This window comes from Dermochelys coriacea, chromosome 2 (genome assembly GCF_009764565.3).
Source record: "Dermochelys coriacea isolate rDerCor1 chromosome 2, rDerCor1.pri.v4, whole genome shotgun sequence".
Lineage (NCBI taxonomy): Eukaryota > Metazoa > Chordata > Testudines > Dermochelyidae > Dermochelys > Dermochelys coriacea.
Window position 1 is genome coordinate 33,909,901 of NC_050069.1, and position 26,671 is coordinate 33,936,571.

General features: G+C 43.3%; 1 protein-coding gene across 3 annotated transcripts in view; it reads left to right on the forward strand.

Annotated features, from left to right (window-relative positions):
- Window positions 1-26,671, forward strand: part of RSPO2 (R-spondin 2) — a 169,689-nt gene that overhangs the window by 49,822 nt on the left and 93,196 nt on the right. For all 3 annotated transcript variants that reach the window (XM_043507425.1, XM_043507424.1, XM_043507426.1), the window contains one exon: window positions 24,681-24,869. In XM_043507425.1, coding sequence (XP_043363360.1) covers window positions 24,681-24,869 — 189 coding nt within the window. The remainder of the gene's footprint in view (window positions 1-24,680; window positions 24,870-26,671) is intronic.

A 26,671-nucleotide genomic window follows, 5' to 3' on the forward strand; every position in this document is an offset into this window, starting at 1 on the left:
GGAGGTAATCACTAGTTACAATGTTCCTACAAATGTATGCTAGAGATCATTAACTAGTACAGGTTTCAGAGTTGGTAGCCGTGTTAGTCTGTATCAGCAAATAGAACAAGGAGTATTTGTGGCACCTTAGAGACTAACAAATTTATTTCAGCATAAACTTTTGTGGGCTAAATTATATTGTGACAGGGTTGGGCCAGATGGCTACAGGAAAGTAATAGAAGGCAGATATATTAGTCCCAGGTTAAGTAGGTCCCTTTTCCCTGGATAAGGTAATAGAGAAGGTTCCAGAACAATCAGGAACCTTCTGGAGACAATTAAGACAGACACCTGTAGCCAATCAAGAAGCTGCTAGAATCAATTAAGGCAGGCTAATCAAGTCACCTGGGTTTAAAAAGGAGCTCACTTCAGTTTGTGGTGTGTGTGAGGAGCTGGGAGCAAGAGGCACTAGGAGCTGAGAGTGAGAACGTGGACTGTTGGAGGACTGAGGAGTACAAGCATTATCAGACACCAGGAAGAAGGTCCTTTGGTGAGGATAAAGAAGGTGTTGGGAGGAGGCCATGGGGAAGTAGCCCAGGGAGTTGTAGCTGTCACACAGCTGTTCCAGGAGGCACTCTAGACAGCTGCATTCTACAGGGCCCGGGCTGGAACCCGGAGTAAAGGGCGGCCCAAGTTCCCCCCAAACCTCCCAACTCCTGGTCAGACACAGGAGGAGTTGACCTGGACTGTGGGTTCACAAAAACGGCCAAACTGAGGGCTGCCGTGAAGCTCCAAGGTGAGCAAATCTGCCAATAAGCAGAAGACCCACCAAGGTAGAGGAGGAACTTTGTCACAATATATATAGACACACAGAGAACATGAAAAAATGGGTGTTGCCATACCCACTATAATGAGAGTGATCAGGTAAGGTGAGCTATTATCAGTAGGAGGAAAAAAAAAACCTTTTGTAGCGATAATCAGGATGGCTCATTTCCAACAGTTGACAAGAAGGTGTGAGTAACAGTAGGGGGAAAAATAAGCATGGGGAAATAGTTTTACTTTGTGTACAGTACCTCAAGAAGTATTATCAGAAATTACAGAGTGGGTTCTAATGATCAAAATAAATGAACAAAGTAAAGATGGTGATGTTTCATCCTTGCTTTCTTGTTATGTTTGTTCACATACTCAAAATTCATGTACTTTTGCAGAATAGTAAATATTTAAGGCTCAAGGAAAACTTGCAATTCTAGTTCAATACTTGGTTAACTCCTATCATTTTTGTTTCCTTCATGCCTAAAGTCTCACTTACTCACACAAGCATTTTAGTAATAAGGGATCTGGTTAACATTTTATTGCCAAATGTGTTTGGGGAAGGCATCGTAAATGAGAAATAATGCTTTAAAGTTTATTCATCTGGGACAAATCCAAGCACCATATTTACATTTTGGTCTGGAATTAACTTAATAAACCTTTTAATAAGAAACAAAAAAGTGAGGTGTGTGTTTAGTGAAAGCAAAGTATCTATGCTTCTTGACAAAATTCTTAACTTTTTATATAGTTTTCATCTTTTGGAAAGGCACCATGTACTTCACCTAATTACTGGCAATAAAACTAAGTAAAGGATTTAAGACCTATGAATGTTACAGCTGGAGGAAACTATAATTAGGAAATAGGGACTTTAGACGGCTTTTAAAAGGGGACAGTAATTATTTTTCTTCCCATTTTGCTTATATGTATTGATAAATACATGTTCCTTAGTCTTGTTACTTTGGAGTAAAGTAAATTGCAAATAACAGCTCAATTAGATTTCTAAAACATGCTATTTTAGATCAAAAATACTTTTCTAATGGTAATTATCATTTCTTCTGACTGTGAGACTCAACCATCTTACATCCTTTAATTACATTTTACTGCTGGTGATCATGAGAGGTAAGTAGTGCATTCAAGCTGATAGATATGGTTAAAAAGCAAACTCGTCCTAAGGAATGACACTTGTCTAGATGGTATTGTACTTCAAAGCAGTAATAATTGTTTTTTTAAGTGTGAAGGCTGGGATTTTCAAAAGCACTCACTGTTGGCCTAACTCTGCTCCTATTGACTGGACTTTCAACCTTCTGTTTTAGATACTTTATCATTCCCTTAATAAAGCTGCAGCCTGAATAGATAGTAAGTATGGATAACAAGCTGGGAGGAGTTGCAAGTGCTTTGGAGGATAGGATTATCATTCAAAATGATCTTGACAAACTGGAGAAATAGTCTGAAGTAAATAGGATGAAATTTAATAAGGACAAATGCAAAGTACCCCACTTAGGAGGAAGGAACAATCAGTTCCACATATACAAAATGTGAGATGACTGTCTAGGAAGGAGTACTGCAGAAAGGGATCTGGGGGTCATAATGGACCACAAGCTAAATATGAGTCAACAGTGTAACACTGCTGCAAAAAAAGCAATCATCATCATTCTGATATGTATAAGCAGGAGTGTTGTAAGCAAGACACGAGAAGTAATTATTTCGCTCTACTCTGCACTGATTAGACCTCAACTGGAGTATTGTGTCCAGTTCTGGGTGCCACATATCAGGAAAGAAGTGGACAAATTAGAGAAAGTCCAGAGAAGAGCAACAAAAATTATTAAAGGTCTAGAAAACATGATCTATGAGGGAAGATTGAAAAAAACTGGGTTTGTTTAGTCTGAAAAAGAGAAGTCTTAGAGGGGACATGATAACTGTTTTCAAGTACATAAAGGGTTGTTACAGGGAAGAGAAAAATTGTTCTTCTTAACCGCTGAGGATAAGACAAGAAACAATGGGCTTAAATTGCAGCAAGGGAGGTTTAAGTTGAACATTAGGAAAAACTTCCTGTCAGGGTGGTTAAGCACTGGAATAAATTGTGTAGGGAGTTTGTGGAATCTCCATAATTTGAGATTTTTAAGAGCACATTAGACAAACACCTGTCAGTGATGATCTAGATAATACTTACTCCTGCCATGAGTGCAGGGGACTGGACTAGATGACCTCTCGAGATCCCTTCCAGTCCTATGATTCTATAATAGTGTGACTTCTATCAGTGAGACAGTCCATGAAAATCAGTTGGCTTTCCAACATATAAACTGACTAGTTATTCTCTGTGTATCATCTTTGTAATCCTATGAACTTGCTTCAGTTGTACCTAACTAGCATTATAACAGATTCACCAGCAGTTAAAGCATGGTGAAAGTGAACTGTAACTTTTTCATGTGCTTTCTTGCCTGTTCTCAAGGCAAGTTAACAAGAACGGTCAGTTAACAAGAACATCTGAGGAACAGTGGGGGGGGGAAGAAATAACATGGGGAAATAGTTTTACTTTGTGTAATGACTCATCCACTCCCAGTCTCTATTCAAGCCTAAGTTAATTGTATCCAGTTTGAGGAGGTGCTGTCGTCATAATGAATAGGTCGGAATATGAACAAGAGGCTACTAGGCAGCTCTCCAACACCACTTTCTACAAGCCATTACCCTCTGATCCCACTGAGGGTTACCAAAAGAAACTACAGCATTTGCTCAAGAAACTCCCTGAAAAAGCACAAGAACAAATCCGCATAGACACACCCCTGGAACCCCGACCTGGGGTATTCTATCTGCTACCCAAGATCCAAAAACGTGGAAATCCTGGAAGCCCCATCATCTCAGGCATTGGCACCCTGACAGTAGGATTGTCTGGCTATGTAAAAAGAAAAGGAGTACTTGTGGCACCTTAGAGACTAACAAATTTATTAGAGCATAAGCTTTCGTGAGCTACAGCTCACTTCATCGGATGCATCCGATGAAGTGAGCTGTAGCTCACGAAAGCTTATGCTCTAATAAATTTGTTAGTCTCTAAGGTGCTACAAGTACTCCTTTTCTTTTTGCGAATACAGACTAACAAGGCTGTTACTCTGAAATCTGGCTATGTAGACTCCCTCCTCAGGCCCTATATTACCAGCACTCCCAGCTATCTTTGAGTTGCAAACTGGATACAATTAATTTAGGCTTGAATAGAGACTGGGAGTGGATGAGTCATTACACAAAGTAAAACTATTTCCCCATGTTATTTCTCCCCCCATCCCACCCCCGACTGTTCCTCAGACATTCTTGTTAACTGCTGGAAATGGCCCATGCTTGTCACCATGAAAGGTTTTCCTCCTTTCCACTACCTCCTGCTGGTGATGGCTCATCTTAAGTGATCACTCTCCTTAGTGTGTGTGATAAAACCCATTGTTTCATGTTCTCTGTGTGTGTATATAAATCTCCCCACTGTATTTTCCACCAAATGCATCTGATGAAGTGAGCTGTACCTCACGAAAGCTTATGCTCAAATAAATTTTAGTCTCTAAGGTGCCACAAGTACTCCTTTTCTTTTTGCGAATACAGACTAACACGGCTGCTACTCTGAAACCTTTAAATATTCTGTGCTCCTGAAAGTCAGGACATTAACCCATTCAATGTGTAAGGTGGATATTTTGGTTTGGGTTTTTATTGGTCACCGAATCTGCACTGTACCAAGTTCCAGAGCTACAGATGGATGTTTTTGGTTATTGTGGATGATTTTCTTTACTTCTTGGATTTTTATTTCTCTTTGACTATCCATTCAGCACTTCTGTGTTTTTATACATACCTTTATCCCTTCTAAACCTCTTGTTCAATAACTCTTATTCTCCTAATTTTCCTCATAACTTTTGGTAGCTCCAACACACTCTTCTATTTTGATACCTTCCTGACTTGCTGACTGGGCTCAGCACATAGTCCTAGTGCACCAATAAGGCTTTGTATCAGGTGGGTCTGGGGTTAATGACTGTTGGGAGTGGGAGGTGACAGAAATCAGATGGTAATGGGAATTGTAGAGACTGAAGACTGAGTTTAATGGCTGCAAGAGGATGCTAAATGGTGGGAAGCAGGGGTATAGAGTGGACATGGGGGAGGTGCCCTCATCTCATGTTAGCTCCTCCCATTAATGCCCTCTCTGTGAGACATCTTGTGTCTTCCTGCCAGTATCCCGGGCTGATGAATCTTCTCTGCACCATCAGACTGCTGTTCCTGTCTGGAGAACTATAGAAGGTTTGCTGGTGGGAGGAAGCTGTTTAGCAGTAGGACTGGTGGATGTGTTCACACTAGACCTTTTTGCACCCAGTCTCCTTGCCCCCTTATTAAAATAAGTCTGTGTGTATGTATGTTCATATACATATATAGCTGGATTGTATTCTAGCTCACAGATCAACAGAACATTTAGCTAGTTTTCCACTGCAATCCAAATTCTGCCCTCCTTGAGACCCCTGCATCACTACTGCAGGCAATGGGTTTTGAGGAAAATTGTTTATAAAGCCCACTAGAAATTTTTCTTCACAGCCCCACCTCCTCAGTGCGTACACTTTCAAGACACTATATAGTGAGCCTTATTCATTCCCAATCAAAGATCCATTTACAGTTCTAAAAGCTTTAGGCTCAAATCCATTCCTCTCTGCCAGGGCCGGCTCTAAGATTTTTGCTTCCCTAAGCAAAAAATTTTTTGGCCACCCCTGCTTTTTTTTGTGCCCCCCCAACTTCGCCCCTTCCCAGCCCCACCCCAAATATCTGGCCCCGCCTCCCCCTCCCCCAGGCGTGCTGCATTCCCCCCCCATTGCTTCCTGCGGCTCCCCCTCACAACCGCCTGCCCTAGCTCACCTCCGCTTCACCTGCTCCCCTGAACACGTTGCCGCTCCGCTTCTCCCCCTCCCTCTCAGGCGAGGGAGAGGCAGCGCATTCAGGGGAGCAGGTGGAGCGGAGGTAGAAGAACTGCTCCCCACCCCAGCTCGCCTCTGCTTCACCACCGCCGCCACCCCCGAGCACGCTGCCACTTGGCTTCTCCTCTCTCCCTTCCTCCCTCCCAGGCTTGCTGCGGGCCTGGGAGGGAGTGGGGAGAAGCAGAGTGGCAGAGACATGCTCAGGGGAGCAGGCATAGGCGATCTTGGGTGGCGGGGGCACATTTCTAGAGGCGGCATGGCCTAGAAATGTGCCACGCCAAGCACCTGCTTGTTTTGCTGGTGCCTAGAGCCGGCCCTGTCTCTGCAGGTGGAGGGACCTATAAGCACATCCTTTTGCACAATCATTAATGTATTTAGCTTCACAAAATGCCTGTGAACTAGGGCAGTGCTATTATCCTCATTGTACAGTTGGGGACCTGAGGCACAGAAAGATTAGATGATTTGTCCAAGGTCACAGAGGAATTCTGTGGCAGAGCAGGGACTTGAACCCACATCTCCCAAGTCCTTAACCACTGGGCCATCCACTCTCTCATGTGTAGCTTTTATTTTATAATGGTTTATTTTTATTATAAACTAAATTTGTATGGGGATTTTTTAAAAAACTTTTTACCTGCTGGTTGTGAATTTTTCCACAAAACATTTTTTCATCAGCTGAAAGGCTGTATGAGAATGTTATGGTTTTGACAAACTTCCTTTGGAAACCTGCCTTACTTCCTGCCAGCTCACCGGGGACCCCAGGGCTGCCAGCAGGGACCGAGATTGGGAGAGTATAGGGGGACATTGCTTCCCCAAACCAGAGGTGATGCATGGGGGGGCACAGGGTGTCATATACCCCCCCCCAGATTTTTGCAGTTTTCCCACAAACTGTGTGGCATGGCCGCCTACGGCGATGCACCCCACAATTTGAAAACTGCCACCTCTTGCCAGGAGATGGTAGATTAGAAGCTGGTGGGAGCCACCCGGCCCTCTCGGGCCCCTGGCTCTCTGTGCTGAGGGAGCAGGAGCAATGGCTGGCTGGCCAGCAACCCTCCCTGCCATGTTCCCCCAGCCAGACTGCCTCTGCACAGTTGTGTGCTCCCCAAGCAGGGTGGGCGCCACAGCTCTGAGCTGTGCCCCAATCCGCTCTTTCCTCTCCCCCAAAGGAGCCTGCAGAGCCTGGCTGCCATGAGATGCTCTCTGAGGTGCTTGTTCACCACTGCCCTGGCACTCCTGGCTCTGCTGCTGCTCTTGAGAAGCCAGGGCAGCAGCGAGTGAGTGCCTCGGGGGGCATCTCATATAATTAAAATAAGGTTCCTGTGCCGAGTCTTGAGTGTGGAATGACATCAACTCTTGCAGCAGACACATACAACTCTCTTTGGATTGCAGCAGGTAAAAAGTTCCTGTTCAATGCACCTTTGTTTACTTTAATAATGATTGAAAAAACCTGACCAACACTACACACACATCTTGTTAACATCTCATGATATATCACTAACAGTTTGGTATTTATGAACCACTGACAAGTGCGCCCAGTGCTGTACAATTGCATGGTCTCTGCTCACAGGAGCTTACAAACTACAGTTAAGTATTTGTATATTTCCTTTATATGCCAGTAACTGTTCATATATATTATACAATAAAAATCTGATAGCACACACTAGTTAAGAATATGCTTATCATTTTAGTGATACCGAATATTTCTCTGGAAAATGCTATTTTGTGTGTGTGTGTGAGAGAGAGAGAGAGAGAGATATGCAACTTCAGATTCCAGGTATGGGATCTACAAATTGTAAAATAGATCTTACTCAATCTTTCATTTCCCTGCACATATGTCAATACGTGCAGCTAATAGGAGGGAGGATGAAGTCCTTTCTTTCAGTTTATTTTTCTGTTCCTTGCTCTTTGCTATCCTTTTAGGCATTGCTTTGTAAGAGAATTAAATGAGAGAATGAAGAATCACACATCTCTTTGTATGTCATACTTTGTTTCTTTACCTGAGCGTCATGGATCTTCACCTTTTCAGTTTTAATGTTTCAGATAATGTTTTTATCTTCCGTAGTTTGGGTGGATCTGGGTTTGGAGCTGTGTTTTTGTTGTAATGATGTTACTTTGGATCCCTGCAGTTTTCAGGAAAAAGTTAAAACTTACAATAATAGACAAAGTAAACACACTATCAAAGGGGAAAACATTAAATCTCTGTTTGTTCACCTGCATGTTGGAGATGCATCTATGCACAGCAGCAACGGAAATACTCTAGATATTAAATTGGACAAAAATAAATTTGTTTAAATGCCTGAGACTTTGTTCTGATGGGATTTATGCCCCAGATTGTTGCTGCAAACTAACTTACATTGTGGCATGTAGAATATACGTGGGGTGGGGGGAAGAGAGATAAACACAGATAATGACAGCTAGAATAGAGCTGTTAGTGCATGTGCCTGTGTGCGTGTAATTAAGAAATATGCTGTGACAGCTGGTGCATTTCTCAGTGATTATAGCATGTCTGTGATGTGGAAAGGCATGAGGCTGATGTCCAAGTGATTGTAACCACCCAAGAAGTGCAGTAATCCCCGAAAAATTACAAAGCCTGCAGAGTCCTATGGACAGGCTCCCTCTCCATCTTTAGGATTTTTGGGTCAATGAGATGAGTTGTTGGAGGGTAGGGGGTTGTTGGTTCACCTCCAAGCAGTAAGCATTGCTTTATTTAAGGCCTGAGTCTGAGGTGTGGTAAATCTCTCTGGAAGTAGACCTGCTGTCTCTGCTGCATTAGAAGTGGAGCCTGGCCACTTGCATCAGGGTTCATGTATACATGACAAATCTAAATATAATGTCAAGGGACAGTTCTCTAAATGAACTGGGGAATTTGGGAACTGCCATGTCATCAGCTTTCCCTCTCCCTCTGCTCCACATGACTCTGCCTTTTTTTTTCTGCCCCCACTTTTTCCCCAGCTGCTCTTAAGGGCTGGTGTTTTGTTAATAGGTTCCCTCTTTATTCCCTTTCTTTTGGCTGCCAGTAGGGTAGCAGAGCAGGCTCCTCCCCTTGTGGCCATGTTGATTTCCCAGCAGAGGAACTAATGTGGCTACATGAACGTCAGTGGATGGGAGAAACCTCAGAGTGGCTCTATTACTTTCCTTGCCCCAGAACGACTGATGACAAAAGGCGTTGTGGGATATAGCATGGGTGTATGTGTGGGGGAGTGTGACTAACCTGGGAATACGGAACCTCTCTATAGCTAGATTCCAACTTTAACATTTAGTGAAGGCAGCCCTCACAAAGACTAGGGCAAGAAACTTTATCAGTGTTGCCAATGCTTGTGACTTTTTCATATTTTTCCTTAAAATCCCAGCTCCTAGAGTCATGTCATTAAGTGAGAATTGTTTTTTTTTTTAAAGGTAAGTTTTTAGCCCAGATAGGTGTCTAGAAAAGCTTGAAAATGAAACCTAAATCCCAGAAGGCAAATAAAAAGAACCAGTGGCATTTAACTGAGATGTGGGAGATGTTGGGGGGAGTGTTCAAGTCCCTGGTCTGTATCAGGATAAATGCCCTAACCACTGGGCTATTGGCTACTGTCTGGTTTTGATCAGAAATTCCATTCTGGACCTGAGAAACTTACCTGACTCATGTTTCCTCAAAACAAATACATTTATGCAAAAACGTATCTATTTAAAATATAGTATCTCATGAGTTTGAGGTCTGACACATGATTTTTTTAAATTTTGGGGCACTCAACACTGTATAAATTGTTTTGGGCATTGAAAGGATACCATTATATACGAATTCATGATTATGAAATCTTTTCACTGCAATATATACAGCATAATTTAGCAAGATAAGAGAAGATATGACATGAGCATAAGAAGGATATGACTCTACGCTCCTACTTAAAATTTTTTTTTTCCTGTCTGGCAAGTATTCTACCTTTCCCCTCTATAATGCCTCTTAATTCCCCTTTTTACTTGCCCCTCCTGTATAGCTGGTACAGGAACTCCTCACTTAACGTTTTAGAGTAGCAGCCGTGTTAGTCTGTATTCGCAAAAAAGAAAATGAGTACTTGTGGCACCTTAGAGACTAACAAATTTATTTGAGCATAAGCTTTCGTGAGTTACAGCTCACTTCATCGGATGCATTCAGTGGAAAATACAGTGGGAAGATTTATATACACACACAGAGAACATGAAACAATGGGTTTTATCATACACACTAAGGAGAATGATCACTTAAGATATTACCAGCAGGAATGGGGGGGGGGAGAGGAGGAAAACCTTTTGTGGTGATAATCAAGGTGGGCCATTTCCAGCAGTTAACAAGAACATCTGAGGCACAGTGGGGGGGGGGGGGAAATAACATGGGGAAATAGTTTTACTTTATGTAATGACCCATCCACTCCCAGTCTCTATTCAAGCCTAAGTTAATTGTATCCAGTTTGCAAATTAATTCCAATTCAGCAGTCTCTCGTTGGAGTCTGTTTTTGAAGTTTTTTTGTGGAAGGATAGCCACTCTCAGATCTGTAATCATGTGACCGGAGAGACTGAAGTGTTCTCCGACTGGTTTTTGAATGTTATAATTCTTGATGTCTGATTTGTGTTCATTTATTCTTGTATGTAGAGACTGTCCAGTTTGACCAATGTACATGGGAGAGGGGCATTGCTGGCACATGATGGCATATATCACATTGGGAGATGCGCAGGTGAATGAGCCTCTGATAGTGTGGCTGATGTGATTAGGCCCTATTATAGTGGCCCCTGAATAGATATGTGGACAGAGTTGGCAACGGGCTTTGTTGCAAGGATAGGTTCCTGGGTTAGTGGTTCTGTTGTGTGGTGTGTGGTTGCTGGTGAGTATTTGCTTCAGGTTGGGGGGCTGTCTGAAGCAAATACTCACCAGCAACCACACACCACACAACAGAACCACTAACCCAGGAACCTATCCTTGCACCAAAGCCCCTTGCCAACTCTGTCCACATATCTATTCAGGGGACACCATCATAGGGTCTATCTTAATGTTGTAGTTACGTTCCTGAAAAATGCAACTTTAAGTGAAACGATGTTAAGCAAATCCAATTTCCCCATAAGAATTAATGTAAATGAGGGAGTTAGGTTCCGGCGAAATTTTTTTCACCAGACAAAAAGACTCTCTCTCTCACATTCACACACACACTAAGTTTTAAACAAACACCCTGAGATTAGCCCCCCCTCTTCCTTCCCTTCCTTGCAGAGGGCAAGAGCAGCACATGTCTGTGGGGGGAGGGACAGCTGAACTGCGAGCAATTGATAGCCTGCTGGGGGGCTGCTGCATATGGAACTTAGGGGAGTGGGGAGCTTCTAGGGGGGAACTGCTAGGGTGGCTGCCGGTCCACCCTGGTTCCATCCACCCACTAGCTGCAACGGGCTGCTCTTCCTGCAAGCAGTGGACAAAGCAGGTGACTGCCAAACAACATTAGAAGGGAGCATTGCACAACTTTAAACAAGCATGTTCCCTAATTGATCAGCAACGTAACAACATTAACCGGGACGGCTTTTAGTAAGGAGTTCCTGTACCTTCATTGATTCCCCCCTCCCCCCAGGGGCATCTCTGCCAGATCCAAATTAAAAGCTGATGACTATTTATATTGCAGTAACATCCAGAAAGGGGCAAGATCCCATTATAGTAGTTGATGTACAAAAAACTTAGGAAGAAATGGTCCCACAATCCTTGCCCCCAAAGAGTTTTCTTTCTGAAAAAGACCAAAAACAAAAGGTATAGGAATCAGGGATAAAACAAAGGGGTCAGGACGATGACAGGCGCATGTCATGAGAGGTCTTTTTTGGTGGGGCACTGTCTAGAACCCTTACATACTGCTGATTCTATTTTGAATGGCCATAACAGTCCTTTTCTAGTTATATTTTTAAGTACTTTGTTTGAATATATTTGGCACAGATACAGAATTAAAAATGTCGCTACTTGGTGTCAGATCTAAATAGAGATAGGTCCAACCCATTACATTTAGACTTTGAGCACCCTCAATATGTTTGCTTCTAGTGTGTGAGTACAAAACCACCTTTGCAATAGCTTTTCTTTAAATTGACATGCGAAGTACCCCCCCCCCCGCAATTGAAAAACACAAGACACATTTTTCAATGCTCTTTCATTTAAAACAGAGACTTGTGAGTACAGTCATAGAAATGATCTGTAAGAATAAAAAATACTTATCAAGTTGAAAGTAGGGGAGCGTGTATGTGTGTAAACTAACTTAAAGGAAAGGATGTTATTGCTGTGAGGAGCTTACAGTCTAAACCAAGGATCGGCAACCTTTGGCACGCGGCCCGTCACAGAAATCCACTAATGGGACGCAACAGTTTGTTTACCTGCAGCATCTGCAGATTTCCCGCGGTTTGCCGTCCCCAGCCAATGGAGGCTACGGAAAGTGGTGCGGGCCGAGGGATGTGCTGGCTGCTGCTTCCCGCAGCCCCCATTGGCCTGGAACAGTGAACCGCGGCCAGTGGGAGCTATGATCGGCCAAACCTGTGGATGCTGCAGGTAAACAAACTGTCCCGGCCCGCCAGTGATTTCCCTGACGGGCTGCGTGCTAAAGGTTACCAATCCCTGATTTAAACAGTAGAGTTGCCAACTTTCTAATGGCACAAAGCTGAACACCTTTGCCCTGCCCTGCCTCTGCCCCAAGGCCCCACCGCTTCTGAGGCCCCTCCCCCACTCACTCTCTCTCTCCCCCCTCACTCACTTTCACTGGGCTGGGGCAGGGGGTTGGAGTGCAGGGGGTGGATGAGGGCCCTGGTGGGGAGTGCAGGCTCTGGAGTGGGGCTGGGGATGAGGGGTTTGCTGTGCAGGAGAGGGCTCTGGGCTGGGGCCAAGGGGTTGGGGTGCAGGCTCTGGGAGGGAGTTAGAGTGTGGGAGAGGGTTTGGGGTGTAGGCTCCATCCAGACAGTGCTTACCTCAGGCAGTTTCCAGTCCGTGGCACAGAGGGGCTAAGGCAGGCTCCCTCCCTGCCTGGCTCCTCATGGATCCTGGAAGTCGCTGGCATGTCTGTTCTCCGACTCCTAGGTAGAGGGGCCAGGGGACTCTGTGCGCTGCCATACCCACATGTGCCACTCCTTCAGCTCCCATTGGCCGTGGTTCCCAGCCTATGGGAGCTGCGGAGTCAGTGCTAGGGATGGGGCAGTGCACGCTGTCCCTGTGGCTGCCCCTGCACCTAGGAACTGGACATGCTTGAAAACCAGATGCCTGGCAACTTTACAAAACAGACAACCAGTGCGAGAATGCACTGAGAGACCAGAAGATGGTACTAACTTAGATCATGTGGGGGGGTGGGGGGGGAAAATAACATGGGGAAATAGTTTTACTTTGTGTAATGACCCATCCACTCCCAGTCTCTATTCAAGCCTACACAAAGTAAAACTATTCCCCCATGTTGTTTTCTCCCCCTCCCCCCATGCCTCACTGTTCCTCAGACGTTCTTGTCAACTGCTGGAAATGGCCCACCTTGATTATCACCACAAAAGGTTTTCTCCCCTCCCCCCCACTGGTAATAGCTCATCTTAAGTGATCACTTTCCTTACAGTGTGTATGATAAAACCCATTGTTTCATGTTCTTGTGGGTGTATATAAATCTCCCCACTGTATTTTCCACTGAATGCATCCAATGAAGTGAGCTGTACCTCACAAAAGCTTATGCCCAAATAAATTTGTTAGTCTCTAAGATCCACAAGTACTCCTTTTCTTTTTCCAAATGTGTTTGTACCATTTGTTAATTATTGTAAAGAGCTTTGGATAAAAGCACTATACAAAAAACCTTAATAAACGTTTTTTTGTTCTACAAATAAAAGCACAACTCATATTTTTATATCAATCGTCTTATCTTTCTAATGTGATGAATGTGCCCTCTCTCCCCTGCCGCAGCAGCCCCCAAGCTGGGGCTGGGAAGGAGGGCCGTCTCTCCCCAGCAGCTGCAGCACTGGAGCTGGGGAAAGTTGCCTCTTTCTCTGGCCACCGCAGCCCTGCACGTCCCAAATTTGCCCCACCCCTCTTCTCAACCCACTGCCCCCTCCCATCCACCCCCAATCCCCCCCACCCCCCAAGGCCACCACCTCATCTTACATGTGCATCTTCTCCAGGGTCAAGCACCTAATTAGTAAAGCCACGCCTGCATGGCTCCACTAATTAGGTGGGTGGCTCTTCATTTTCTCGTGTGCAGCCGTCCAGGCCGCACACCTTAGAGGGCACTATCTGCAGACCCCTGAATGGAGCTCAGTTTGAGAACCTGTGGACTAGGGTATAATTGTGATTATTCTGTTTTATGGGGAGCTGAAAGGAGACAATAGATGCAGTAAGACTCAGTATTGTTTCCCAAGAAATTGCAGCCATGAGTAAAAATTCAGCAGCAGTAGCAGCAACAAAAGTTGGTGAAAACAAGCTTTGTGACACACAAATCACAGTGCCCCATTGTATACAAAACACTTGTAAACTGTATTCAGTCACTTAACACCAAGGCAGGCATTCTGTTCAGGTCAGCAGTTCTTAAACACTTTCATAGAGTTAACTATCTCTTTCAATATAAAGATTATAACACATAGCAGTAAAAGAATGGCCATACTGGGTCAGACCAGTAGTCCACATAGCCCAGTATCCTGTCTTCCAACAGTGACCGATGCCAGATGCTTCAGAGGGAATGAAAAGATCAGGGCAATTATCGAGTGATCCATCCCCTGTCATCCATTCCCAGCTTCTGGCAGTTAGAAACTTAGGACACCCAGGCATGTGGTTGCATCTTTGACCATCTTGGTTAATGCCCATTAATGAGTCTATCCTCCATGAACTTATCCAATTCTTTTTTTAACCCTGTTATAGCCTTGGCCTTCACAATATCCTCTGGCAAAGAGTTCCACAGGTTGACTGTGCATTGTACTTCCTTTTGTTTGTTTTAAACTTGCTGCTTATTAATTTCATTGGGTGACCCCCCTTGTTCTTGTGTTATATGAAGAGGTAAATAACACTTCCTTATTCACTTTCTCCACACCAGTCATAATTTCATAGACCTCATCATATCCCCACTGAGTTGTCTCTTTTCCAAGCTGAAAAGTCCCAGTCTTACTAATTTCTCTTCATCTAGAAGCTGTTTCATAACCTTAATCATTTTTTTGCCTTTCTCTGTGTCTTTTCAAATTCTAATATATCTTTTTTTAGACCCCCATCATTGTGTATGTATAGTTGGGATTATATTTTCCAATGTGCATTACTTTGCATTTATCAACATTGAATTTCATCTGCCATTTTGTTGCCCAGTCACCCAGTTTTGTGAGGTCCATTTGTAACTCTTCGCAGTCTGCTTTGGATTTAACTGTGTTGAGTAGTTTTGTATCATCTACAAATTTTGCAACCTGTTTACCCCTTTCTCCAGATCATTTATGAAAGTGTTGAACAGGCCCCAGTGGGGGGCAATACCATTTTACCTCTCTCCATTCTAAAAACTGGCCATTTTTTCTACCCTTTGTTTCCTTTCTTTTAGCCAGTTACTGATCCATGAGAGGACTTTCCCTCTTATCCCATGATTGCTTACTTTGCTTAAGAGCCTTTGATGAGGGATCTTTTCAAAGGCTTTTCCAATTACACTATATCCACAGGATAACCCTTTTCCACGTTTGTTGAATGCCTCAAAGAATTCTAATATATTGGTGAGGTACGCTTTCCCTTTACAAAAGCCACGTTGACTCTTCTCCAGCAAATTGTGTTCATTTATGTGACTGGTAATTGTTTACTATAGTTTCACCCAATTTGCCTGGCACTGAAGTTATGCTTACTGGCCTGTAATTGCCAGGATCTCTTCTGGAGCCTTTTTTAAAAATTGGCATCACATTAGCGATCCTCCAGTCCTCTGGTACAGAAGCTCATTTAAATGATAGGTTACATTCCACAGTTATCAGAGTGGTAGCCGTGTTAGTCTGTATCAGCAAAAACAATGAGGAGTCCTTGTAGCACCTTGGAGACTAACATTTTTGTTAGTCTAAGTTATCACAAGGACTCCTCGTTATTTATCCCACAGTTAGTAGTTCTGCAATTTCACATTTGAGTTCCTTCAGAATTTCTGAGTCAATACCATCTGGTCCTTGTGACTTAATTCTGTTTAATCCTTTCCACATAGGCTCCTCCTTTCCCCAAAAGTTCCCTAGTTCCTAATAAACCTAAACCCCTCTTCTTTACACCAACATCTCATCCATGCATTGAGACCCTACAGTTCTGCCTGTCTAACTGGCCCTGCACGGAGAACTGGAAGCATTTCAGAGAATGCTACCATAGAGAACTTTAGTCTGGACTTCAGTCTCTTACCTAGCAGCCTAAATTTGCCCCCTAGGACGTCTATCTTCATACTTATGTGTACCACAACCACTGACTCCTTTTCAGCACTGCACGTAAGTCTGTCTAGTCACTCGGTGATCATAGTTCTCCCGGTGATCACAAAGCCAACTCTCTATATTTCTAATTGATTCAATCTCCCATTACTATTACCTGTCTCTTCCTAATAACTGGGATTCACTCCCATGGAGAAGTATCCTCAGTCCAAGAGGATACAATGACATTATCTGGAAGGAGGGTTCCAACTATGGAATCATTTCCCTCCGCTCTTCTTTTATGTTCTCCTTCACTGAGACTTTCATCCTCCTCAACAGTACAGAGGCTGTCAGACTAGGGGGCGGTGGGACCACTCTGCTGTGTCCTGGAAAGTCTTATCTATATATCTCTCCGTCTCCCTTAGCTCTTGCAATTCTGCCACTCTGGTCTCCAGAACTGGTACTCTGCCTCTGAAGGTAGTGTAATCATACATGCTACATTCAGTGTAATAAACTGGAGAGCCCGCACTCTGCTACTGGACTTTTGCCTGCATTCTTTTTGCTCCTGCAGATTTTTTTTTGGGGGGGGGGGCGGGTTGGCCTAAATTCAGAGACTGTTAAACAGGTGTATCTGGTTCTCACAGTTCTCTAAAACTCCCTCTCAAAACCCTGTTAACTTCTCCTGGCTGCTTGCATCTCCGGTATCTTAGGAGCTGGCTTTTTAAACCCTGTTCTCCCTAGGTATCCCTGCCCCCTAGTTAACGGTTAATGGATACTAAAGGGATTAGTTTCAGAGTAGCAGCCCTGTTAGTCTGTATTCGCAAAAAGAAAAGGAGTACCCGTGGCACCTTAGAGACTAACAAATTTATTAGAGCATAAGCTTTCGTGAGCTACAGCTCACTTCGTCGGATGCATTTGGTGGGAAAAAAAAAAAAAGGGATTAGGGATCAAAGTTTCCTTTAGCAGCTCTCAGCTGTGCCTAGCAGACTGCTTTCCTTCCCATTTACTGTTGTATAACCTTGCAGCAAAAGCGTATGTGGGGAAAATGTTGAGAAAATATTTAATGTATTTTAAAGCTGTATCTTAATATAACCTAGAAGCTGAGAGCAAGAAGGAGACTGAGCACCATGTGACTTGCATACACTTCAAAGATCACCAAAAGTCTATAGACTAGTTTGATAATCATTGATTTAGGTGGTAACAAACATTTCACCTCTACAACATAGAATATCAGGGTTGGAAGGGATCTTAGGAGATCATCTAACCCCCTGCTCAAAGCAAGAGCAATCCCCAACTAAATCATCTCAGCCAGGGCTTTGTCAAGCCTGACCTTAAAAACCTCTAAGGAAGGAGATTCCACCACCTCACTAGGTAACCCATTCCAGTGCTTCACCACCCTCCCACTGAAAAAGTTTTTCCTAATATCCAACCTAAACCTCCTCCACTGCAACTTGAGACCATTACTCCTTGTTCTGTCATCTGGTACTACTGAGAACAGTCTAGATCCATCCTCTTTGGAACCCCCTTTCAGGGAGTTGAAAGCAGCTATCAAATCCCCCCTCATTCTTCTCTTCCGCAGACTAAACAATCCCAGTTCCCTCAGCCTCTCCTCATAAGTCATGTGTTCCAGTCCCCTAATCATTTTTGTTGCCCTCCGCTGGACGCTTTCCAGTTTTTCCACATCTTTCTTGTAGTGTGGGGCCCAAAACTGGACACAGTACTCCAGATGTGGCCACACCAATGCCGAATAGAGGGGAACGATCACATCCCTCGATCTGCTGGCAATGCCCCTACTTATACAGCCCAAAATGCCATTGGCCTTCTTGGCAACAAGGGCACACTGTTGACTCATATCCAGCTTCTCGTCCACGGTAACCCCTAGGTCCTTTTCTGCAGAACTGCTGCATAGCCATTCGGTCCCTAGTCTGTAGCAATGCATGAGATTCTTCTGTCCTAAGTGCATGACTCTGCACTTGTCTTTGTTGAACCTCATCAGGTTTCTTTTGGCCCAATCCTCTAATTTGTCTAGGTCCCTCTGTATCCTATCCCTACCCTCCAGCGTATCTACCACTCCTCCCAGTTTAGTGTCATCTGCAAACTTGCTGAGGGTGCAGTCCACGCCATCCTCCAGATCATTATTGAAGATACTGAACAAAACTAGCCCCAGGACTGACCCTTGGGACACTCCACTTGATACTGGCTGCCAATTAGACATGGAGCTATTGATCACTACCTGTTGAGCCCGATGATCTAGCCAGCTTTCTATCCACCTTATAGTCCATTCATCCAGCCCATGCTACTTTAACTTGCTGGCAAGAATACTGTGGGAGACTGTATCTAAAGCTTTGCTAAAGTCAAGGAATAGCACATCCACTGCTTTCCCCTTATCCACAGAGCTACTTATCTCATCATAGAAGGCAATTAGATTAGTCATGCATGACTTGCCCTTGGTGAATCCATGCTGACTGTTCCTGATCACTTTCCTCTCCTCTAAATGCTTCAGAATTGATTCCTTGAGGACCTGCTCCATGATTTTTCCAGGGACTGAGGTGAGGCTGACTGGCCTGTAGTTCTCAGGATCCTCCTTCTTCCCTTTTTTAAAGATGGGCACTCCATTAGCCTTTTTCCAGTTGTCCGGGACTTCCCCGATCGCCATGAGTTTTCAGAGATAATGGCTAATGGCTCTGCAATCACATCTGCCAACTCCTTTAGTAGCCTCGGATGCAGTGCATCCAGCCCCATGTACTTGTGCTCGTCCAGCTTTTCTAAATAGTGCTGAACCACTTCTTTCTCCACAGAGGGCTGGTCACCTCCTCCCCATTCTGTGCTGCCCAGTGCAGTAGTCTGGGAGCTGACCTTGTTCGTGAAGACAGAGGCAAAAAAAGCATTGAGTACATTCACTTTTCCCACATCCTTGGTCACTCGGTTGACTCCCCCATTCAGTAAGGGGCCCACACTTTCCTGGACTTTTTTCTTGTTACTAACATACCGGAAGAAACCCTTCTTGTTGCTCTTAACATCTCTTGCTAGCTGCAACTCCAAGTGTGATTTGGCCTTTCTGATTTCACTTCTGCATGCCTGAGCAATATATTTATACTCGTCCCTGGTCATTTGTCCAATCTTCCACTTCTTTTTTGTGTTTAAGATCAGCAAGGATTTCACTGTTAAGTCAAGCTGGTTGCCTGCCATATTTACTATTCTTTCTACACATTGGGATGGTTTGTTCCTGTAACCTCAATAAGAATTCCTTAAAATACAGCCAGCTCTCCTGGATTCCTTCCCCCCCTCATATTAGCCTCCCAGGGAATCCTGCCCGTCATTTGCCTGAGGGAGTCAAAGTCTGCTTTTCTGAAGTCCAGGGTCCGTATTCTGCTGCTCTTCCTTTTGTCAGGATCCTGAACTCAACTATCTCATGGTCACTGCCTCCCAGGTTCCCATCCACTTTTGCTTCCCCTACTAATTCTTCCCGGTTTGTGAGCAGCAGGTCTGCCCCTAGTTGGTTCCTCCAGCCCTCGCACCAGGAAATTGTCCCCTACATTTTCAAAAAAGTTCTTGGATTGTCTGTGCATTGCTGTATTGCTCTCCGAGCAGATATCAGGGTGTTGAAGTCTCCCATGAAAACCAGGGCCTGTGATCTGGTAACTTCCATTAATTTCCGGAAGAAAGCCTCATCCACGTCATCCCCCTGATCCAGTGGTCTATAGCAGACTCCCATCACGACATCACCCTTGTTGCTCACACTTCTAAACTTAATCCAGAGACTCTCAGGTTTTTCTGCAGGTTCATACCGGAGCTCTGAGTAGTCATACTGCTCTCTTACATAAATGCAACTCCCCCACCTTTTCTGCCCTGCCTGTCCTTCCTGAACAGTTTATATCCATCCATGACAGTACTCCAGTTATCCCACCAAGTCTGTTATTCCAATCACATCATAATTCCTTGACTGTGCCAGGACTTCCAGTTCTCCCTGCTTGTTTTCCAGGGTTCTTGCATTTGTGTATAGGCACTTGAGATAACTTGCTGATCGTCCCTCTTTCTCGGTATGAGGCAGGAGCCCTCTCCTCTTGTGCTCTCCTGCTTGTGATTCCTCCCGGTATCCCACATCCCCACTTACCTCAGGGCTTTGGTCTCATTTCCCCAGTGAACCTAGTTTAAAGCCCTCCTCACTATGTTAGCCAGCCTGCTTCTGAAGATGCTCCTTCCTCTCTTCGTTAGGTGGAGCCCATCTCTGCCTAGCACTCCTCCTTCTTGAAACACCATCCCATGATCAAAGAATCCAAAGCCTTCTCTCTGACACCACCTGCATAGCTATTCATTGACTTCCATGATTTGATGGTCTCTACCCAGGGCTTTTCCTTACACGGGGAGGATGAATGAGAACGCCACTTGCGCCTCAAACTCCTTTATCCTTCTTCCCAGAGCCGTGTAGTCTGCAGTGATCCACTCAAGGTCATTCTTGGCAGTATCATTGGTGCCCACGTGGAGAAGTAAGAAGGGGTAACGATCAGAGGGCTTGATGAGTCTCGGCAGTCTCTCCGTCACATTGTGAATCGTAGCTCTTGGCAAGCAGCGGACTTCTCGGTTTTCCCGGTCAGGGCGGCAGATAGATGACTCAGTCCCCCAAGGAGAGAGTCCCCGACCACCACCACCCGCCTCCTTCTCTTGGGAGCAGTGGTCGTGGAACTCCCTTCCCTAAGACAGTGTATCTCATGCCTTCCAATCGGCAGTCTCCTTCTGCTCCCTTCCCTCAGATGTATCATCTAGTCCACTCTCTGCATTAGTACCTGTGGAGAGAACATGAAAATGAACATCTCCCATCTGAGGGTCTCAATGCAGTTTACAAATGCTAATGAACTAAGCCTTACAACAATCCTGTGAGATAAGAAGTATGGAGCACAGAGAGTTGACTTGCCCTGCCCAGGGTCACTCATGACTGAAAACCACGAGACCTGGCTCTGATCCTTTCTCTCCTGTCTCCTACCCACCAGATCACCTTAAACAACCAAATGCTCTGCTAGTTGCCTTCTTGCAGCTGTATACAACATATGAGTGGAGTGTTGTGGTTCTGTCTGGTGCTATTTGTAATTATGTGGGGGAGGGCAGAAGATAGTGAGGGGGGAATGTGGTGTGCAGATGTGGGAGAGAGAGAATAAAGCTTATCGGCTACTGGTTCCAGGGCTGTAGGGGTTTTCTCATCTGTTGGTGAAGTCCACCATTGAACAAATTTCTATTAATTCTTCTCATAGGACAAAAGTACCTAAGCACATTATGGCTAGGTGTAGGTATTTTTCATTTTAAAAAATATGGCAATTTAATTTAACTCTAATGCTCCTGGCTAATTGCCATCGTAGTGTGCTGTACTGAAAAACGTTTGACACCCCAAAAATCTTTTCCCTTCTTTTCCATAATGTTTCTCTTTGCTTTCAGTAAGCCAGGTTTGAACTGGCAAATTTCAGTTAAATCCTGTGGCCAATTTAATATTTAAAATAGAGTTTTCAAGACATTCTCATTTCAGAAGCCTCTAAAGCCATCCTTCCTCTGCTAACTTGCTGTGTTGAATCAGTGCCTGGGAAATAATTTGACAGAGGGTGGTGTTTTTTGTGCAGCTGGAGAGAGTCAGTGATGAAAGCTGGCATGGAGGTAGGAATAGTGCAATAAAGGCCTTTCAGAATCACTTCTCCTAAGATGTGTAAGGAGTGGAGATTGAGAACAAGAGGAAGTAGACATCCATTTGGTCATATGATGCCTTCTTTTGGCATTCAGGCAGAAACTGAGTTGCTAGATTTATTGCACCATCATTTTTATTGTACAAAAAAAGAACATAAATCTGATAAAGACACAGCAGTTGGTAGTGACCTAGAATTGTTACTCTCTGAAAGTTGTTTCCTGGCCCATGTGGAGATAAATTGGTTTCAGCCCACTCTGAATAGTAATTAGGAAGACCAAAAAAGAATTTGAAGAAGGGTGAGCCAAAGACTCAAAAAGTAACAGCAAAAATGTTTTTAAGTACATCAGAAGCAGGAAGCCTGCTAAATAATCAGTGGGGGCAGTGGACGATAAAGTTGGTAAAGGAGCACTCAAGAGGGATAAGGCCATTGCAGAGAAACTAAATGAATTCTTTGCATTGGTCTGTGAGGGAGGATTCCCCAACTTGAGCCATTCTTTTTTAGGAGGACAAATCTGAGAAACTGCCCCAGATTGAGATTTCATTACAGGTGGTTTTGGAGCAATTTGATAAATTAAACAGTAATAAGTCACCAGGGCCAGATGGTATTAACCCAAGAGTTATGAAGGAACTCAAATGTAAAATTGCAGAACTACTGACTGTAATACGTAACCTACCACTTAAATCAGCTTCTGTACCAGATGACTAATGTGATACTAATTTAAAAAAAAAAACACAACAAACACACACTTCAGAGGCAATCCTGGCAATTACAGGCTGGTAAGCCTAATGTTAGTACCAGTCAAACTGGTTGAAACTATAGTAAAGAATGGAACCATCAGACATAGATGAACATGATTTGTTGGGTAAGGGTTAACATGGTTTTTGTAAAGGGAAACCGTGCCTCACCAATCTACTAGAATTCTTTGAGGGGGTCAACAAGCATATGGATAAAGGGGATTGAGTGGATATAGTGTACTTAAATTTTCAGAAAGCCTTTGACAAGGCTTATCTCCAAAGGCTCTTAAGCAAAGTAAACTATCATGGGATAAGAGGGAAGGTCCTCTCATGGGTCAATAACTGGCTAAAAGACAGGAAACAAAGGATAGGATTAAATTATCAGTTTTCAGAATGAAGAGAGGTAAATAGTGGTGTCTTCCAGGGGTCTTTACTGGACCAATCCTATTCAACATATTCATAAATGATCTGGAGAAAGGGGTACACAGTGAGGTGGAAAAATTTGCAGATGATACAAAACTACCCAAGATAGTTAAATCCAAAGCAGACTGCAGTGAGTTACAAAGGACATCACAAAACAGGGTGACTGGGCAACAAAATGGGAGATGAAATTCAATGTTGATAAATGCAAAGTAATGCACATAGGAAAAACATAATCCCAATTGTACATATGAAATTATGGGGGTCTAAATTAGCTGTTACCACTCAAGAAAGATCTGGGAGTCATGGTGAATAGTTCTCTGAAAATACCCACTCAATGTGCAGCCACAGTCAAAAAAGTAAACAATGTTGAGAATCATTAGGAAAGGGATAGATAATATGACACATAATACATAGCCTCTATATAAATGCACACTATGCTCACATCTTGAATACTGCATGCAGATTTGATTGCCCCATCTCAAAAGAGATATGCTGGATTTGGAAAAAGTACAGAAAAGGGCAACAAAAATGATTAGGGCTATGAAATGACTGCCATATGAGGAGAGATTAAGACTGGGACTTTTCAGCTTGGAAAAGAGATGACTAAGGGGAGGATATAATAGAGGTCTATAAAATCATGACTAATGTGGATAAAGTAAATAAGGAAGTGTTATTTACTTCTTCGCATAACAGAAAAACTAGGGGTCACCAAATGAAATAAATAGGCAGCAGGTTTAAAACTAACAAAGGGAAGTACAACTTCAAACAATGCAGTCAATCTGTGGAACTCTTTGCCAGAGGATGTTGTGAAGGCCAAGACTAACAGGGTTTAAAAAAGAACTAGGTAAGTTCATGGAGGATAGGTCCATCAATGCCCATTAACCAGGGTGGGCAGGGATGGTGTCCCTAGCCTCTGTTTGCCAGAAGCTGGGAATGGGTGACGGGGGATGGATCACTTGATGATTACCTGTTCTGTTCATTCCCTCTGAAGCACCTGGCATTGGCCACTGTCGGAAGAGAGGCTATTGGGTTAGATTGACCTTTGGTCTTACCCAGTATGGCTGTTATGTTCTTAGATATTCATGACTCAAAACTCCATCACAACTGGTCATGAATGCAACTATTGTTGAGATTTTCATCAGAGACACCAAGAAGTGACTACACAGAAACTGTGCTACCTTTGTACCCCAAGAGTTGGTCTCTTCAAGCAAGGCAGATGTGTGGGGAAGTCTGCACTGCCATTGTACTGTACCTGTTGTCTAGATGGAGGACTTCAGTGCCTTCAATATGGACCTTTTCATGAGTCATATAAATGCATGTCAGAACACTAGCATCAGTGTCTTTTTTAAAAAATTGCATTGGCATTATAGAGGAAATGGCACTTGCAGAAGTCCTGCAGGATGAACTCTGTGTATGTCTATTTCAGGATACCAGTCTTTTGCTGTGCACTGCTGCTCTCATGGGCTTGCATGCTCAGGTTGAAGCTAGATTGTGGTCCATGGATTTTACTTGTGCTACTGTGACTAATCTGACTTCTCTTGGGCTCTAGTTGCATGTAAACTCATGCATTTCATTAATCTGGTGTGTAAGTTTATCAAATAGCTTCACACACTAATGTAAAAAAAAGGAGATTGCATTTCTAGTAAGTATAAGTTAGACAGACACTTCCTTTTCCACTGCAGATGTGTTAAAATCTGCACACCCTATTGTATGCTTTTTCCTTCCCAAACTACTTGTATTGATGCAGTAGATAAACATTTTTGTGTTTTCTCTCCAGGAAAACCATTTCCAAAACTATTAAAATTTATTGTTTTATTTTGCAGCTAGCTATGGACCAAATCCAATTTGCAAAGGTTGTTTGTCTTGCTCAAAGGATAATGGGTGCATCAGATGCCAGCATAAATTGTTTTTCTTTCTTCGACGAGAGGGAATGAGGCAATATGGAGAATGCTTGCATTCCTGCCCATCAGGGTACTACGGACTCAGAGCGCCAGATATGAACAGATGTTCAAGTAAGTTTTTGTTCTGTCTTTATGACTGTTTTATTGATAGACAATAGTTCATTCATGGGTGACTCCATTTTTATGATGTATTGCAAAATATAACAATGATATTTTCACAGATGTCTCAAGATCATCATAAACATTCTTTCCTAAAGGAATCCTCAGTTAACTCATTCCAAGATGTACACCATTCAGCACAATCAGTGCACTGTTGCCCAGTGAATTATTACCTTTTTGTTCCCTTAGTTGGGGGATGCACACAGAGAGAATGAGGTAATGTGGATCTAAACATTTCTCATTTTAATGAGCAACTTCTTAATACATTAAATTAAAAAGGACTAAGAATTAATTTAGTAATGTCTCATGTACTTTCTAGCCTAGGATATGTACATGTATACTGGTGTGCAAAACAGATATCACAGAATCATAAACTGGAAGGGATCTTGAGAGGTCATGTCATCCAGAGCTGAGCTAAGGCAAGACCAAGTGTACCTAGATCATCCCTCACAGGTGTTTGTCTAACCTATTCTTAAACCTCCAATGATACGGACTCCTCAACTTCCCTTGGAGTCCTGTCTTAGGCCTAACTCTTATAGTTAGTTTTTTCCCTAATATCTAACTTAAATCTCCCTTGCTGCAGATTAAGCTAATTACTTTTTATCCTACCTTCACTGGACATAAATAATAGATCCCCATCCTTTTTCTAACAGCCTTTAAAATATTTGAATACAGTTATCAGGTCCTCCCACAGTCTTCCTTTCTCTAGGCTTAATATGTCCAATTTTTTACATCTTTCCTCAGAAGTCAGGGTTTTTTTAAACCTTTCCTCATTTTTGTTGTTTTCCTCTGGACTCTCTCCAATTTGTTCATAACTTTAAAATATGCCACATAGAACTGGTCACAGTACTCCAGCAGAGGCATTATCAGTGCCAAGCAGAGCAGGACAATTACCTCCGACGTCTTACATACAACACTGCTTTTAATACATCCTAGAATGATATTAGGCTTTTTGCAACTGTATCATGTTGTTGACTCATATTTTGTTTGTGGCCCACTATAAAACCCAGGTCCTTTTCAGCATTACTACTGTATACCCAGTTATCCTCCATTGTGTATTTGTGCATTTAGATTTTTCTTCCTAAAGTGTAGTACTTTGCACTTGTCTTTTCTGAAGTTTTCATCTTGTTGATTTCAGACCAATTCTCTCATTTGCCAAGGTCATTTTGAATTTTAATTCTGTCCCACAAATTGCTAGCAACCCCTCCCAGCTTAGTTTCATCAGCAAATTTTATAAGCATAGTCTCTACTCCATTATCCAAGTCAAGGAATGAAAATATTGTACTGGGCCCAGAACTGACCCGAACAGTACCCTATTAGATACGTTCCTCCAGATTGATAGAAAACCACTGACAACTACTTTGAGTATAGTCTTTCAATCAGTTGTACATTCATCTTATAGTAATTTCATCTCATTCACATTTCCCAAGTTTGCTTATGAGACTTATGTGGGACTGTGTCAAAAACTGTACTAAAAATCAAGATCTCACATCTTCAGCCTCCCCCCATCCACTAGGCCAGTAACCCTGTCAAGGAAGAAAATTAGGTTGGTTTGGTATGACTTGTTCTTGACAAATCCATGTTAGCTATTACTTAAACCCTATTATCCTCTAGGTGCTTACAAATGTTTTGCTTAATAATTTGTTCCACTATCTTCCCATATCTCAAAGTTAGGATAACTGGTCTATATTTCACTGAGTCCTCTCACCCACCTCTTTTTAAAGATAGAATGTCCTTTTTCTCCTCCCTGCTAT